The following is a 16,075-nucleotide window of genomic DNA, read 5'->3' as shown; positions in this document are numbered from 1 at the left end:
ATATCGCACAGCTTCCACACTGTTGACCCGGCTCTCCCACCTGGTTTCAGACCATGATTTCAAGGTAGTGGTGACATGGCTCTTCAAAATGTCCAGCGCTTTGTGGATGCTGAAAACAATGTAAAAAGCTTTTGGAGGTAGCCAAAGTATCCAGTGGCATCTAGGGAGCTTTTCGCTGCATCAGCTAACACCAGATTGAGAGTGTGTGCGCCACATGGCACGAATAGTGCCCTCTGGTTTAGTTCAAGTAACCTGGCCTGAACTCCTTTGTTTTTCCCTCGCATATTGGCACCATTGTCATAAGACTGTCCCCTACAGTCCTCAAAGGGGATGTTCAGTTATTGGAGCCTGTCAAGGATGAGGGATGACAAACTCTCGCCAGTTGATTCCTCAGCGACAAGGAACCCCATGAAGTGTTCCTTAACTTGTGGCATCTCCTCCATTGTAACAATCCTTAAGATGACTGATAACTGCTCTGTGTGGCTAATGTCAGGTGTGCAGTCCAGAATGATGGAATAATATTTAGCCTTCTTAATTTCTTCAATCATGTGGACACTTATTCTCTCACCGATACATTCAATGAGTTCATTTTGAATATTTTTTCCGAGATATGTGGTATGGCTTGCACCCCTTTTGACTTTAGCAACGTGTTCTTTCATTACAGGGTCAAACATTGCCATCAGCTCCACTTCTTTAAGGAAGTTGCCATTGTTGGGTTTGTTGAGTGTGTCACATGTTCCCCTGAGGCCTATGTTTCTCTCAGCTAATGATTGAATGATGGCGACCAACCTTGTTACCACCTCACGCCATCTCTTCCTTTCTATGTCTGTAAGCGCCATCTCAGTCCTATCAATAGTTTTCTCCTTTTGTAATCGAAACTCTAACTCTTTCCATGATTCCATGTGTTTAGTATGTTCTGGAGTGTTCTCGTGTGTTTTCAGTAATTGGTGGCAATTTTTCCAGTCATTTAGTCCTGCACTGATTAATTTGTATTCCTTCTGGGAGAACAGCTTGCAGCAAAAACAGTAAAGGCTGTCGTTTTTCTGTGAGTACAATAGCTAGCTTCTCTTGATTCTTTTCCCATTTACCAGTTTTCTATAAAAGTATTGGTGGTGGCAGCTTCTCCAATCCTGTCTTTTTGGAAAAATGAAGTGTGGTTTTGCCTGATAGGGTCCTCTGCTCACAAACTCTGTTCTTACCTTATCAGACATGGATGGCCAGTCGGCAGGGTCAACAGCTGCTGCCTTTGTTGCGTCATGTGCTGCAGACTGTGTTGTGGTACTCGGGATCAATGTTTCCCCTGCAGATTGTGTAGCAGCAGGTTCACTTGGAAAAGGTAGTGATACGTTTTCACCTGCAGACAGTCAAACATGCATGGATACAGTCAGACACCCACTGTGTGTGTGTGTGTGTGTGTGTGTGTGTGTGTGTGTGTGTGTGTGTGTGTGTGTGTGTGTGTGTGTGTGTGTGTGTGTGTGTGTGTGTGTGTGTGTGTGTGTGTGTGTGTGTGTGTGTGTGTGTGTGTGTGTGTGTGTGTGTGTGTGTGTGTGTGTGTGTGTGTTTTACATTAACATGTACATTATTAGTAAGAGAAGTGCTATTGTAATGTGCAATAATAAACTGGACTCACGTGCTGCAGACTGTGTTGTGGTACTCGGGACCAATGTCTCTCCTGCAGATTGTGTAGCAGCAGGTTCACTTGGGACAGGTAGTAGTGATACGTTTTCACCTGCAGACAGTCAAACATGCATGGATACAGTCAGACACCCACTGTTTTATATTAACATGTACATTATAAGTAATATAGGTGCTATTGTAATGTGCAATAATACATTAGAAAACTGTGGTACTGTGCTGGGAAGCTTCCAGGTGTGAACATGTGTATGAACTACCCACAACCCTAATAAACTCAACAGGCAATATCACAAAAAACTTGACTGAACTCACCTGCTACAGGCAGTGATGCAGTAGACTCAGGTTGTGCAGTGGTGGGAGTGGGATTACCCAGATATTTTAACAATGCACCTGGAAATTACACAGAGAATAATGTAGTAGGTATCTATCTGCAATAATACTGAGCAGTTCAGACTAGCTGACATAATTTCCTGTGCCCAAATATTCAAAATATATGTTTTAAGTGATAACCTAGCTAGTTAATGATTTAGCAGACTTATTTTGTGTCCATTACCATTTGTAAGCTACAGATGGAACAAAATAGATAGCTTTAATAATAATAAATATATATAATGAATACAAGAAAAACCACACAGTGCAGTTGGTGTAAAAAGAGCTATCAAGCTAGATGGTAAAGCAACTTATCTGCTAGCTTCTATCACTATATATCAGCTGCTATCATTAGCTAACGTTAGCTAGCTAGCTTTATACCGTTGCTTGAAAAATGCCAATAAACACAAACAGTCATCAGACATACCTCTGTTTTCCTGGACTTTTTCCTCCTCTCCCTTTCTTCGCCTACTCCAATGCGCCCCAGACGGCTTTTTGTTGGGGTTGCCCCGCTTCATGTTGTGACAGTGAAGTTCTAATTCTCGTTCAAAACGCGAGCGCGCGCGACACGCGAAACACAAATGGACAGAACCAAAGAAAACATAGAGAGGGGTGGTGCAGTGTTGGGGCGCCCCTACGTTTTATTTTTCATATTCTCAAAAAAACTAATGAATCCTGATCTGAGCAGCGCCTAAAAAAAAGGAATCTGGGGGGCGCCTACAAAAATAAAAAAATATACATAGGCCTATTAAAAAAAAAAAAGAAAAAAGATCTGGACTGCACCCCTGCGCTCCCTCTACAGTTCAGCGCCCTAGGCGAACATTTATAACGCAAGTGCGGGAACAGCAACTATAACCAGGCTTTTTGTGTGCAGCTTTTTGCACAAATGGTTTTAAATATCTTGTCCAAATCTTATTGTTATTATTAATATGTTTACCCGTGTCTGGATGCTGGCCAGCGAGGCTCTCTTCAGGCCCTGAACTCCAGGTCTGTTGGAGATAACGAGCAAGATCTCTGCGGAGCTGGACTGACGTCGGGTCTTTTCGCCTGCAAGTGCATGGAACAGAAACAAAACGGAGGATATTAAAAACAGCGAATCTTTTATAAATTCATGATAACTTTTATATTTTAACCAGAAATCGTCTTTGGGACCAAATTGATCTGGCTATGGAAGAGGAAAAACAAAACGAGGTGAGTTAAATGCTTAATCTGCCTTGTAGCCAGCCACCTGGCTGGCTAATCGTTAAGCTAATGCTAACAAAACAATGTTATCATGTATAGTTAAATTACATTGTCATTGTTGCACTTCATAGCCTGTCATTTTTCGTCATGAGTTAATTACTCTCACATTAATAATTGTTCTTCTATTTTCGTTCGTTTAGATTAGCTCAGTTAATTTAAAAACGAAGCTAGCAAGGATGCTAACTTGACCCATTAACCTTGCTAACCTTGAAATTAGCTAAAGAGAAGCACGTGGTGCATACAGATTAGATTTGTGTCTGTAAAACTGTTAAGGGAGTAACTGTAACTGTGTATGTCAAGCTAACATGCAGACATGCTACAAAAGTTGGTTTTCTCAGGGTAAGGTGCCTACAAAAAGATACATAATGACTGGAAGAGTGACAGTGTACAGAAATGAATATTTAGCAGCAATAAGATACAGTAGACATGTGTTACCTCGTGGATTGTATCATCTGGCTGCACGTGCATCAACCTAGTCTGATTTAAAAGAGTTTATTATTTAGTTATGTGGACTTCAATGATTGATTGAGAAGTTGCAGTGTGTTGATGTAAAAAGTGTTGCTGATTTTCTTTTGATCTGACATAGAATAACTGACTGCTTGGAAAAAAAATCTTCTTTTTATATAGGCTAAATACAATGGAATTTAGTACTATGTGTCTTTCCCTATATGGTCTTTCCTAACGGGAAAGCTTCACCTCCCATCACATCAAATGCAATAAAAGTCTCCACATGCTGTGCTACAATGTGACCCCTGTGTTGTTTCTTACTGGCCTTTTGTCATTGTCTCGTATCCTATAAAGTTCTCATCCTGCTGTCCACCCCAGAAGGGCAGCAGCTCCTCCACCCCTGATGTGTTAGCAGCAGAGAACCAGGATGACAGTCTGACCTCTTACACCCCTCGCCCCGGCACTGTTATCCCCAATCGGATATTCGTCGGGGGAATCGACGACACGGTGAGAGCTGCAGACTGACACAGAGCCATATCTAGTCTAGCCATAGCTTTTTTTTAGCCAACAACTCTAAATCTTGCAGATTAAGTTTTAACCAACTTGCATGCAGTTTTTGCAAAGGTGGATCCTGTTTTTTGGTACACCCGAACTCGTACTGGTGGCTTAAGTGTCTGAACCTGAACCAAATCAGCAAACCTTTGTACCTTCTTTGGTGTGATAACGGTCAAAAGTGTGTGTGTGTCTTCCTGAAGGTTCGAGTGAGCGACATACGAGATATCTTCTCTCAACACGGGGCAGTGACAGAGGTGAAGCTTCTGATCAATCGATTTGGAATGTTAAAGGGGTGAGTTGTTGTGTCTTAAACATATGTGCAGCCATGACTTTCTATGCTTTTGATTTTGTGCTTTATTTGCAGATTTACTGTCAGTTAAATAATAGTCTGTCTTGTTTGTGTCTCTGTGAACAGATATGGCTTTGTTACATTTGAGTCCGAAGAAGATGCGCTGAAAATCCTTCATGATGTGAGTAAAGCACGTTCTTAAAGTATCTTGCAGCTGAATTTAATGGATGTATGTTACGTCCCCACTAGGGATGAGGAAGTGCAACACACACCAGTTGGAATTGGTAATAGTTATAATTAGTTTTATTATAGAACAAGGTGAAACAAAATGGAAGGCACGCAGCCTGAACAAACAAAAGGGCGCCGACTTAACTAAGGAACAAACAAAGGAAGGACTCGAACAAAAAGGAGCCTGTGTACATACAAAGAAATAGATAATAACGAACTAAATAGAAACTAAAACCCTCACTGTCAAAGTGGTACAGTCTAAAGAAGGGAAGCTGTAAGAAAACACAGCTGAGGCAAAGTACAACAGTCACACTAAACTAATCGAGACACATCTAATCACAATAATACTGATCAACACGGACCACACAAGTTAACCTACTGTTTAACACAAACTAGCCACTAGCGAGAGGCGTCTGTTCACCCAACAGAGACTCCAGAGTGATGATTGTTCCCAGGCTTTGTAGTCATCTCCAGCATGTGTGCGCCGTGGAGTGCGTCGGGCCTGGCGTGCTCCAATCACAATCTTCAGGGGGCGGACCAGGAGATGGCAGCCAATGACGTCAGGGCACCCGCACAGCTCATTTACATATAAGACAGGTTAACACACTTAGAAGGACCAGGAAGGCAGCAGCCGTAACAATGTATAATTATAAAGTTGAATATCAGGATTTTTTTGTCTAACGCAGCTTTTTTTTTTGTTTTAAAGACTAATGGAGTAAGTTTGAAAGGCAAGAAGCTCTGCATCGCTCAGGCTGTCCGCAAGCCCAGAGCCTCAGGACAACGTAAGTCGACTTTTTTATTCAGCATATTCACTTTTTTTGTCATCATTTCAAAATATGAAGGTACCTTTTTACTTGAAATGCACAACATTTTTTATGGGAAACAGTTTTTTTTTACAACAATAGGAACTCTAAAATAACTTGAATTCAGATACGTTTTGTTTTTTTATACATTTTGTGCATAAATATACATAGATAGAACATAAACAGAAAAAAATAATACATTAAGATACACATGCCAAATAAGAAATAGAAATATAACAATATTCTTATAAATATATTTAAGGTTGATATTCGTTAAATTGGAATTATGTCTCATAATAATCTCCTATTTCTTTCTAACTTGAATCCAAAAGCATGTCAACTTTTCCAATAAAAAAAGACTTTGACATGTTCACCCTCTGTTTCTTTTTTAGATGTTTTTTTTAAATATCCAAGGAGCTGAGTGCTGGCTTTTCACAAATAGTTACTGTCCCACAAAACAAGGGGAGTAACTACTTCTTCCTGCTTTCTTTTTTCTCTCAGCTAAGAGGACGACCCCTTACTTCCTTGTGCTTCTGCCGATGAGCTGTGACAGCAAGTACCTGAACACATCTGCAGGGTTTCCGTACACCTACAACAACGGAGTGGCCTACTTCCATCATCCATACTGCCCCAACAGGAGCCCTCCTGCCCCCCAGTGGCCTGTCAGTAAACACTCATATCACACTTCACCTCAATAGCGTTTTTTAAAAGCAAGTTATTCAAAGTAAAGTGAATGTATTGGGTATTTAAAATTGTGCTTCACAGTTGGTAGAATAAGAAGATTTAACCTGCATCACATTTTTATGTACAGCACATGCGTTGTTGGAGGAGAATAAGACTCAATCATTTCCTAGCCAAAACTCTGCTGAAGCTAGCGTGCACAGATAAAGCCATTCAATCTTTATGATCTTTTTGAAGATGAATGTGTTATTTTCTTCTCTTGCAGCCTGCTCCTCCAGTGATGCTTCATCCGTCTCCTCAGTCGGTCTACCAGCAACCGGTCTATCACCAGCAACCGGTCTATCACCAGCAACCGGTCTATCACCAGCAACCGGTCTATCACCAGCAACCGGTCTATCACCAGCAACCGATCTTTCACCAGCAACCGATCTTTCACCAGCAACCGGTCTATCACCAGCAACCGGTCTATCACCAGCAACCGGTCTATCACCAGCAACCGGTCCATCACCAGCAACCGGTCTTTCACCAGCAACCGGTCCATCACGAGCAATCGGTCCATCACCAGCAACCGGTCCATCACCAGCAACCGGTCCATCACCAGCAACCGGTCTTTCACCAGCAACCGGTCTATCACCAGCAACCGGTCTATCACCAGCAACCGGTCTATCACCAGCAACCGGTCTATCACCAGCAACCGGTCCATCACCAGCAACCGGTCCATCCCCAGCAACCGGTCCATCACCAGGAACCGGTCTATCACCAGGAACCGGTCTTTCACCAGGAACCGGTCTTTCACCAGCAACCGGTCTTTCACCAGCAACCAGTCTTTCACCAGCAACCGGTCCATCACGAGCAGCCGGTCCATCACGAGCAGCCGGTCCATCACCAGGAACCGGTCTATCACCAGCAACCGGTCTATCACGAGCAACCGGTCCATCACCAGGAACCGGTCCATCACCAGCAGCCGTTCCATCTTGAGCAACCGGTCCATCACGATACAGCCGGTCCATGACGAGCAACCGGTCCATCACCAGCAACCGGTTTTTCACCAGCAACCAGTCCATCACGAGCAACCGGCCCATCACCAGCAACCAGTCCATCACCAGCAACCGGTCTATCACCAGCAACCGGTCCATCACCAGCAACCGGTCCATCACCAGCAACCGGTCCATCACCAGCAACCGGTCCTTCACCAGCAACCAGTCTATCACCAGCAACCGGTCTATCACCAGCAACCGGTCCATCCCCAGCAACCGGTCTTTAACCAGCAACCAGTCTTTCACCAGCAACCGGTCCGTCACGAGTAGCCGGTCCATCACGAGCAGCCGGTCCATCACGAGCAGCCGGTCCATCACCAGGAACCGGTCCATCACCAGCAACCGGTCTATCACGAGCAACCGGTCCATCACCAGGAACCGGTCCATCACCAGCAGCCGGTCCATCTTGAGCAACCGGTCCATCACGATACAGCCGGTCCATCACGAGCAACCGGTCCATCACCAGGACCCGGTCCATCACCAGCAGCCGGTCCATCACGAGCAACCGGTCCATCACGAGCAGCCGGTCCATCACGAGCAACCGGTCCATCACCAGCAACCGGTCCATCATGAAAAAACGGTCTATCACCAGCAGCCGGTCCATCACGAGCAGCCGGTCCATCACGAGCAACCGGTCCATCACCAGCAACCGGTCCATCATGAAAAAACGGTCTATCACCAGCAACCGGTCTATCACGAGCAACCGGTCCATCACCAGGAACCGGTCCATCACCAGCAGCCGGTCCATCTTGAGCAACCGGTCCATCACGATACAGCCGGTCCATCACGAGCAACCGGTCCATCACCAGGACCCGGTCCATCACCAGCAGCCGGTCCATCACGAGCAACCGGTCCATCACGAGCAGCCGGTCCATCACGAGCAACCGGTCCATCACCAGCAACCGGTCCATCATGAAAAAACGGTCTATCACCAGCAGCCGGTCCATCACGAGCAGCCGGTCCATCACGTCCATCACGAACAGCCGGTCCATCACGAGCAGCCGGTCCATCACGTCCATCACGAGCAGCCGGTCCATCACGAGCAGCCGGTCCATCACCAGCAACCGTTCTATCACGAGCAACCGGTCCATCACCAGGAACCAGTCTATCACGAGCAACCGGTGTGCAGCCTGTTAGTGCTCCACTTTGCTGAACAGTCATATTGGATTAAAACCAGGTTAAAAAGTGCTACTGTAGAGGAGCTTTCTGCCTCTTTTTTTGGAGGAAACAGTATCTGGAGCTCACTTTGCCTTATTCTCATGTCGTCAGTTTGAAGAGCCCACGGTGCCGTAGGTTTTCCCGCTGTTTCCTCCCAGAAGTGAAGGAATGACACCCTTTGTTCAGCAACCACAGCCACAGTACCTCTGTGACTTCCACCACAAGGACTTCCACTTCCTGCCAGGAGCATCAGAGCCGCTGGACGCCTCCATGCTTCACACTCTCCAACCTGTAATGTAGGCTAAACACTGACACACACACACACACACACACACACACACACACACACACACTGAGCTGCTGCATTTGACCTTGTGACCTCAGCTCTATCCTCTGATCCGTTTAAAACCTTTTTTCTACAGTTTTTAGTATGATGATGTGAAGGAAATGTCTCTGCAGTATCGACACTGGACTGTAGTCTTTGAAACCATCTCGAATTGGTTTGATTACAATATAGACAAACGTATTTTATATAAAACAGACTAGTGCTTATTTTGCCAGGACAATTGAAACCCCATGAAAGGGTTTTTTATGGGTACGTAGCAAATTTAGTTAATCAGGATTCATAATTTGATATATTGAGAAATATATAGAGAATTATTTAGATAAAATGAAAGTATTAAACGAGCATTAACCTTGAAGTGCTTATAATCCTGTTTAACTGCAGCCAGTCTTTGTTTGCTCAAATGTTTTATCGTTAATTGATGATAAGACAAACTCAGGATCTCATCTCAAATGTGCTTAATTTATTTTCTTGGGTTATAAAGTGTTTTAATTCAAGTTAAAATGTTGAAATACGTTTTATTGTGTGCTTTTTGTGACATTGCTTTTAGTTTTTTAGAAGTGGAATGTTAACCAGAGAATGTCCTCATGTTAAAAATGTGTATTCGTCTGCATTTTGTTGACAACAAATAGTTCAGTGTGTTTCAAGCTGAAAATAAATGGTCGACATGCAACATCCTTGTTTTGCATTCATATGGAAAAAATCCATCTAAACCTACATCATGTTTTAACAAAGGTTAGTCATTGATTTGTCGTGAATGAGCTTAAACGTGTAAATCAGAAATATAAGATAGACATGTGGTTAATTAATTATTTTGAAAGGATTGATTTTTACAAGATGGGGGATCCAGAAGAGACAGATTTGAAAGGATAATTGTCCAAATATAACCAGCAGGGGCCAAGATATGCTGAATCATATGGGTTACACCAGCGCCATATAGATAGAAGAGTTACGACAACGGAAGTCCAAAAACGGTTATCGTCACGTGGTTCATGTAGACGAGGATCGTTCCCCGGAAGTTCATGGCGGGCAATGTAAATGCATTGATAACAGGAAATAGAACTACGATTTTTGGGAATTATTAGTGAATAAAGGCTTTGATTTGACAATATTTATACAACAAATCGATATGTGTATGTATTTACATCAATATGTTTTAAAAAATAAAATAGAATTTGCTAATATTAAAGGTGGGGTAGGTAAGTTTCAGAAACCGGCTCGAGTGCACTAACATTTGAAAGTACACAGCCAAAAACAATCCGCCCCTTCCTTCAGAGTTCCTTACAGAGCACCTCCTCCGCGAGAGCAGGCTGCAGTAACGTTACACATCAGGCAAAGCCAAACACATCTAGGTTAGCAATACTACACAGCCAAAGCAACTCCGATATTGACTCTGGTTTGACTTCTCCTAGTTTCCACTTTCTTTTTGTTCTTAATTTGCTCCGTTACATTTTTTCTTTTGCGACCAGTAGACGATGTTGAACCTAACTCTGCCATGGTGAAAGTGGCCGCCTGTTGCTGGCGAGTCATTGAAGTACTGCTGCAATGCACGCCCAATGACGGCACACCCAATGAGGGCACGAGATACATTTGTGCGTGCACGAGATGGAAGGCTGACAGACAGGGCGGCAATCCAATCCGTTAAAGTTTTTACAGTATTACGGCTTCCACAGATGACATTTTTTAATGGATTTTTTGTCAAAGCACTTCAGATATTCATTGCTATCGGGATGTTAAGAGCATTCCATGGAATATAATAAAAAGTGTATCTCGAGCCGGTTTCTCAAATTTACCTACCCCACCTTTAAGTGATAATATTAGGATTAGTGTGAACAACTAGTTTACATGTTAGGCTAACAGTGCCTTGGTTAAAGAGCCTGTTGCTGTTTATAGCTTTGAATTCTTTCAAACCAATATTATCTTTTTAAACTTGTATGGTAGTCAGGAGCATCACTTTCTAATGTTTATTGATATATTTAGAGGGAGGGGATCTAAAGGAATGCTTCAAAATTCAGATTAGATTAATTTCTACCATTTTCTTAAATTCATGGTAGTTTCAGTAATCCCATGGTAATTGAGGACACAAGTTATCTAAATGACTAAAGTCATCTTTATGGCTTTCAGAAAGGACAGGAGACCGACAGGTGACTATCAAAGGACTAGCAGCAGCAGCAGCAGCATGATGATGATGATGATGTTAAATGTGTTGTTTTAGGAACATCCATTGCAAATACATGGAATTCAATAAACATTGAATAGCATATCATGCAGTTTGTCTGTGCCTTTTCCTCCGTGTTGTCCTGGTTTGCTGTGCTGCCTCCTAGTCGCCACCATGGTTTGCTGTGCTGCCTGGGGATGCTCAAATAGCTCTGAGAAAGGAGTACGAATGTTCGGCTTCCCCACTGACACAGAGCGGAGGAAAACATGGCTGGCACAAGTCAGCAGGAGCAATTTCACGACCAACAGCAAAAAAATATGTGAGGTAATTATATACAAACACTGCATTTGCACTTTTTCACAAAACGAAAACCACACCATTGGGAAAGCTTAATGTTTTGTTTAATACAAAAAAACAGGGAAAGGCTTGAAAAACACAGAGTTGAGACTCAGGGTGCAGGGTGAGGGTCTCAGTGCAGGTATTCAGGCTCCATTGAATCCCCCTCTGGTTCTTGTGCTGAAAGAGGGAGTAACAGACAGGAGACAGGGTTATACACACCTATATAGCACACCTATTGGCTGGGAAATTGCCTTGGGGAGATAAGGTGTGGTCTTTGTTCCCAACTGAAGTTATGGAACTTTATTATTTGTGAGTTTAACAAAGTATGACAAATGGCATCAGTAACAGATGTGATATGAATTTCTATAAAGTTGTCTCACATTCTTGGTCATATTTTATATACAGTATGTAATGAGTATAACATGTCCAGTAAGTATAAAGTGTTTCCTAATACTGTGTATTCAACCACTATGGTATGGTATCCTAGCTTAATCTGTTATCTGTAAACGGATAAAAGGATTAGTGAATAGAGATGACGTAACTCTCAGTCTATATGGCGCTGGGTTACACAACAGGAATACTGAATACTACATTTCCCATGATGCAACTTGATAGCATCTATTCAGAAAACACCCCCATTGTCTTTATTAGTATGTGACAATGGTTTACGATCTTGTGATGCTAAAGTAAAGTTCCTATAATATAATTTATTGAATGACCTGATTGCAGAGAACATAGATAAGGAGCACCAAAGCATTACCAGCCATCAGGTGTCTCGAGATCAGGGATGGGCAACTTTGATGGTGGTGGGGGCCACATCATTGATTTTACTGGCCACCAGGGGGCCGCAGATTCACTTGGAAAACACACACACAAAAATTCCATGAGTTGTATGTAATTATTAACAAATATACGAAGTCTGACATCTTCATTGACATTTTACAATCAAAGGGAACATCCCCAAAAAATGGGAACATTCTCTAATAAGCTCACTAAACAAATATCAGTTCACAGAAATGTGGCATGTTTGTATTGAACAGGTTATTAAACAGTGGAATAAAACTATTTTAAACTATTGGAAAGCACGGGAAATGTGTGTGTATTGAGATTAACCATTAAGATGACATACACATGAAGTCATGAACACTAACCCAGACATTAGTTGGCTAACTTGAACCTAAAACACTTGTAGCCAGTCTCTGCATTTCCCTTATTCCACAATAAAGGGAATGTCAACACAGACACCTGTCAGCCCGCACTCTGCTGTTCCTCAGCACCGCTCCCCCTCCCTCCCGCTGAAATTATGAATGAAAAATGTAGTAATCATAGATAACATAGCAGGGTCCGTGACAGTTTGTTTTCATCTGATTTCAAATAAACAAAGTCTTGGTTTTAAGAATATTAAACTTGTTTCGCCAAATTCAGATAATAAAAACAACTTTTAAGCTTGTAAAGGCATAATTACAAGAGGCAACCTAACGTCACAGCAGGCATAACAACAGCCGGTGTTTCTTGTGAGGGTTTCCCCGGGAAACAAACACAATACACACAAATATGTCACAGATTATTTTTGCGGTATTTGAAATCATGTACGCAGCTCGCGACGTAACTAGGAGTCTAGTGGACGGTATCAGTACTACAAGTAAAAATATATATATATATATATATTTTTTTTTATTACTTACGTTGTTTATAAATTAATCTGAGGGCCGCAAAAAGAGGAGGTGGGGTCCGCATGCGGGCCGCCATTTGCCCATCCCTGCTCTAGATGAAGAAACTGTCATTAATTGTATTGGTTTTATGGGGTAACTATTTGGAAAAACTATATTAGAAACCTACAGCTCTTCCTTTATTTTTGTGTACATTGATTAAACTCGTACATGATGTTTTGGGCTGAGCTTAAGGACCCAAAAAGGCTCGTTCTGTGTCCGACATATAACATTACAAACTTGTTTTGACTGAAGGGGACACAAATAACGGTTGTTGTTTTGCTGAGACTGTGCGCGGTCGCCCCGGGGTCACTGCGGTGTTTTGATGAACATGTGAAAACTGAACAACAATGCGTCACTATACATAACCCAATGTGCGTTATAAAACCTATTTGGATGACAATACTTTATGCTGTGCCATCAAACTGCCACTTTATATAAAAGGACAGCGGCGCGGAGAGCGTCTATTGAGCGCCAGTCTGGCCCCCAGTGACAAAACAATGGGAAAGGTGAGTTTGTTATGTGTTCTTACTGTAAATATAGTAATCTTCAAAATATTTTTTAACATCGAGCGTCCATAATTAATCCGTTTTTTTCCGACGAACGTTTGCAGATCATTTTCTACGAGGACAGGAATTTCCAGGGTCGGCACCATGAGTGCATGAGCGACTGTGCCGACCTGCACCCTTACTTCAACCGCTGCAACTCCGTCAGGGTGGAGAGCGGCTGTTTTATGGTGTACGAGAGACCTCAATACCTGGGCCACCAGTCCTTCCTCCGCAGGGGGGAGTACTCCGACAACCAGCGCTTGATTGGCATCAATGACTGCATCCGCTCCTGCCGCATGATTCCCATGGTAAGCCTCAGACGATATCAAGGAGGCATCGGGTCAATTAAAGGGGAGAACTGAATAAACAAAGCAATGAGACATAATGGAATCTTACTGCTACCTTTAGGTTAAGGCTTAGCACAAACAATGTACAACTTAAGGACAATTCAAGAGTAGCTAATGGTATGTTTTCCTGGAAGATGTTAGGCAAGTCAATCCCAAACAACTCAATATTTCTTTAAGCTAAAACATGCTTGGATTTAGCGCATACTGGTACCTTTTATTCAGCCTAAAAAAATGGTTAGTTGAGGAGGGACTTTTTGCTTTAAACTGCTTTCACAAACCCTTGTTGTTGTTACTGTGTTACCTGCAATTAGTATTAGAAAGTTGGTACTTATTTATGTACCAAAAAGTACTACTATAAAGCACATTAAGTACGGCAAAACAATGTATCAGACTAATACACATCCCTCTTTCTGCAGCAGCACATTAGTATGAAAGAAAAGCTTGTCTGACTCATACATATTCTTCTTCCTGCAGCACCGTGGTTCCTACAAAATAAGATTGTATGAGCGTCCAGACATGAGCGGCCAAATGCATGAGGTGAGCGATGATTGCCCCAGCGTCCAGGACCGCCTGAGTATGTCTGACATTAACTCGTGCAACGTGGTGGACGGCCATTGGCTGCTGTACGACCAACCGAACTACAAGGGCCGGTCCTACTACCTGAGACCTGGAGAATACCGTCGATCCTTGGACTGGGGAGGCGCCAGTTCAAGGATCGGCTCTCTCAGGCGAATCACCGACTTTAATTAAAAGTATTTTCAAACCTTTTACCTTTTTTCTCAATAAACATGCTGGGCTGAAACTGTGTGTGTCTCTGTATATAGACATGAAAACGTATTTTAGCTTGTATTCTTGTCTCTTTCCTTTAAGTAGCTTATAGCTAGCTTATATTTGCTTTGTCCACTCCAAAACATGTGCATCATAAGACGCCCAACTTGCCACCTAAGCAACATTTGAAATCCCCTCACCACTCTCAACTCAAACAGCCCAAAGAAAACAAAAGCACCAGTTGACAGAACATTGGTTATTGTTTAGATTTATTGACAGTACTTCACATAAACAGTTTCTGGACATCACACAGCGATACGTCTGATGGATCCCACCCGAGACGTGGTGCTTCCCCACTCATTAAACCTCCTGTATTCCCCGGGGTTCATCAGGTATTGGCGTCCCCTGTAGCTGGGTTGTTCGTAGAAGATCCAGTAACCGTCCCTCACGTTGCAGGAGTAGACGTCGTTGCGGTGGAATAGTTCGTTCAGCGAGGGGCAGTCGTCAGTCAGCTCCATCGTATCTCCTCCTAACTCTGGCCGCTCGTATATCATTATCCTGTGAGAGCTTTGGGACTGCAGAAAAAGACTGTATTACCCTCTAGATGAGACTTATTGTGAAGTGAAAGCGATAAGATAAGAAGTACTTTGTTGATCCCAAGTTGGGAAATGTTTGCGTTGCAGCAGCATAAAAAGACATTGCACAATACAAATAATTATAATAATATACCGTAGAGATCAAACGGCAGGATCGCACACAGTCGTTGAACCCCATCCATTGCTGGTAGTCGGGGTACTCGCCCTTCTTTAAGAAGTACTGGTACCCCATATATCCGGGTCTTTCAAAAACCATCCAATCACCGCTGTCCACTCTGATGGAGTTGCAGCGGCTGAAGTGGGAATGCAGGTCCGAGCATTCGCTGCCGCACTCGTAGGAGCGACCCTTGAAATTCCTGTCCTCGTAGAATATAATCTGAAATGTAGATGCCTCAAATTAAGAGAAGTGTGCATACTATACCACTTGAAAGATTACTCTTAGGTCACCGATTTGGGATGAATAATCCGTGCACACAGCAGAGACTTACCTTGCCCATTGTGTCGGCTCACCTTCGTCACACTGAAGCGGCACATGTGTGCTGCCTTTATAACCCACGGATGACCTGTGTCATTGTGATTCAGAACAATGAGCGCGGCCGTCAGCTCTTTAGCACAGAACTATTTTTTGTTTTGTGTGTGTTTGACTAAGCAAATCCGCTTTTTTGAGCAGTTGCTTTGAAATCGCTCTGGTAGATGGTATATGAGTGAATTAGATGAAGAAAACACTACAAATTAAATCTTTAAGCATACATGTATTTATCGGAATGAATTGTTATTACATATAAAAATATACATATAATAACATGAAAAAGTCAAGGCACTG

The 16,075-nt window shown here is 42.9% G+C and overlaps 3 protein-coding genes and 1 pseudogene across 7 annotated transcripts in view; 2 read left to right on the top strand and 2 right to left on the bottom strand.

The window, feature by feature from the left end:
- Positions 1-2,744, bottom strand: part of LOC307033996 (uncharacterized protein) — a 35,925-nt gene extending 33,181 nt beyond the window's left edge. For all 4 annotated transcript variants that reach the window (XR_013806739.1, XR_013806740.1, XM_079672661.1 and 1 more), the window contains exons 1-4: positions 2,432-2,744; positions 1,948-2,025; positions 1,631-1,729; positions 1,200-1,354 (exon numbers count right to left, since the gene is read on the bottom strand). Coding sequence is in view for 2 of the 4 variants with exons in the window: in XM_079672661.1 (XP_079528787.1) it covers positions 1,200-1,354; positions 1,631-1,729; positions 1,948-2,025; positions 2,432-2,522 (423 nt within the window). In the remaining 2 variants the exon portion in view is untranslated. The remainder of the gene's footprint in view (positions 1-1,199; positions 1,355-1,630; positions 1,730-1,947; positions 2,026-2,431) is intronic.
- Positions 2,745-2,848: 104 nt separating this feature from the next.
- LOC307033989 (uncharacterized protein) lies at positions 2,849-7,399 on the top strand. Its single transcript, XM_079672650.1, has 7 exons — positions 2,849-3,195; positions 4,048-4,200; positions 4,449-4,540; positions 4,664-4,718; positions 5,472-5,547; positions 6,070-6,230; positions 6,515-7,399. The coding sequence occupies exons 1-7, from the start codon at positions 3,172-3,174 to the stop codon at positions 7,259-7,261; spliced, it is 1,308 nt and encodes a 435-aa protein (XP_079528776.1). The 5' UTR covers positions 2,849-3,171; the 3' UTR covers positions 7,262-7,399.
- Positions 7,400-13,219: 5,820 nt separating this feature from the next.
- On the top strand, positions 13,220-14,638 carry LOC307033997 (gamma-crystallin M2-like; the record flags this gene model as incomplete). Its single annotated transcript, XM_079672662.1, has 3 exons — positions 13,220-13,502; positions 13,607-13,849; positions 14,363-14,638. Exons 1-3 carry the CDS (start codon positions 13,494-13,496, stop codon positions 14,636-14,638), a joined length of 528 nt encoding a protein of 175 aa, XP_079528788.1. The 5' UTR covers positions 13,220-13,493.
- Positions 14,639-14,961: 323 nt separating this feature from the next.
- Positions 14,962-16,075, bottom strand: part of LOC307034601 (gamma-crystallin 2-like) — a 2,092-nt pseudogene continuing 978 nt past the window's right edge. Inside the window, exons 4-6 of the transcript in view lie at positions 15,741-15,795; positions 15,386-15,628; positions 14,962-15,231 (exon numbers count right to left, since the gene is read on the bottom strand). The product of the transcript in view is annotated as a gamma-crystallin 2-like (transcript). The remainder of the gene's footprint in view (positions 15,232-15,385; positions 15,629-15,740; positions 15,796-16,075) is intronic.

Source organism: Notothenia rossii (assembly GCF_949606895.1).
Source record: "Notothenia rossii genome assembly, chromosome: 3".
NCBI classification, from domain to species: domain Eukaryota; kingdom Metazoa; phylum Chordata; class Actinopteri; order Perciformes; family Nototheniidae; genus Notothenia; species Notothenia rossii.
This window is presented reverse-complemented; position numbering and strand designations above follow the sequence as displayed.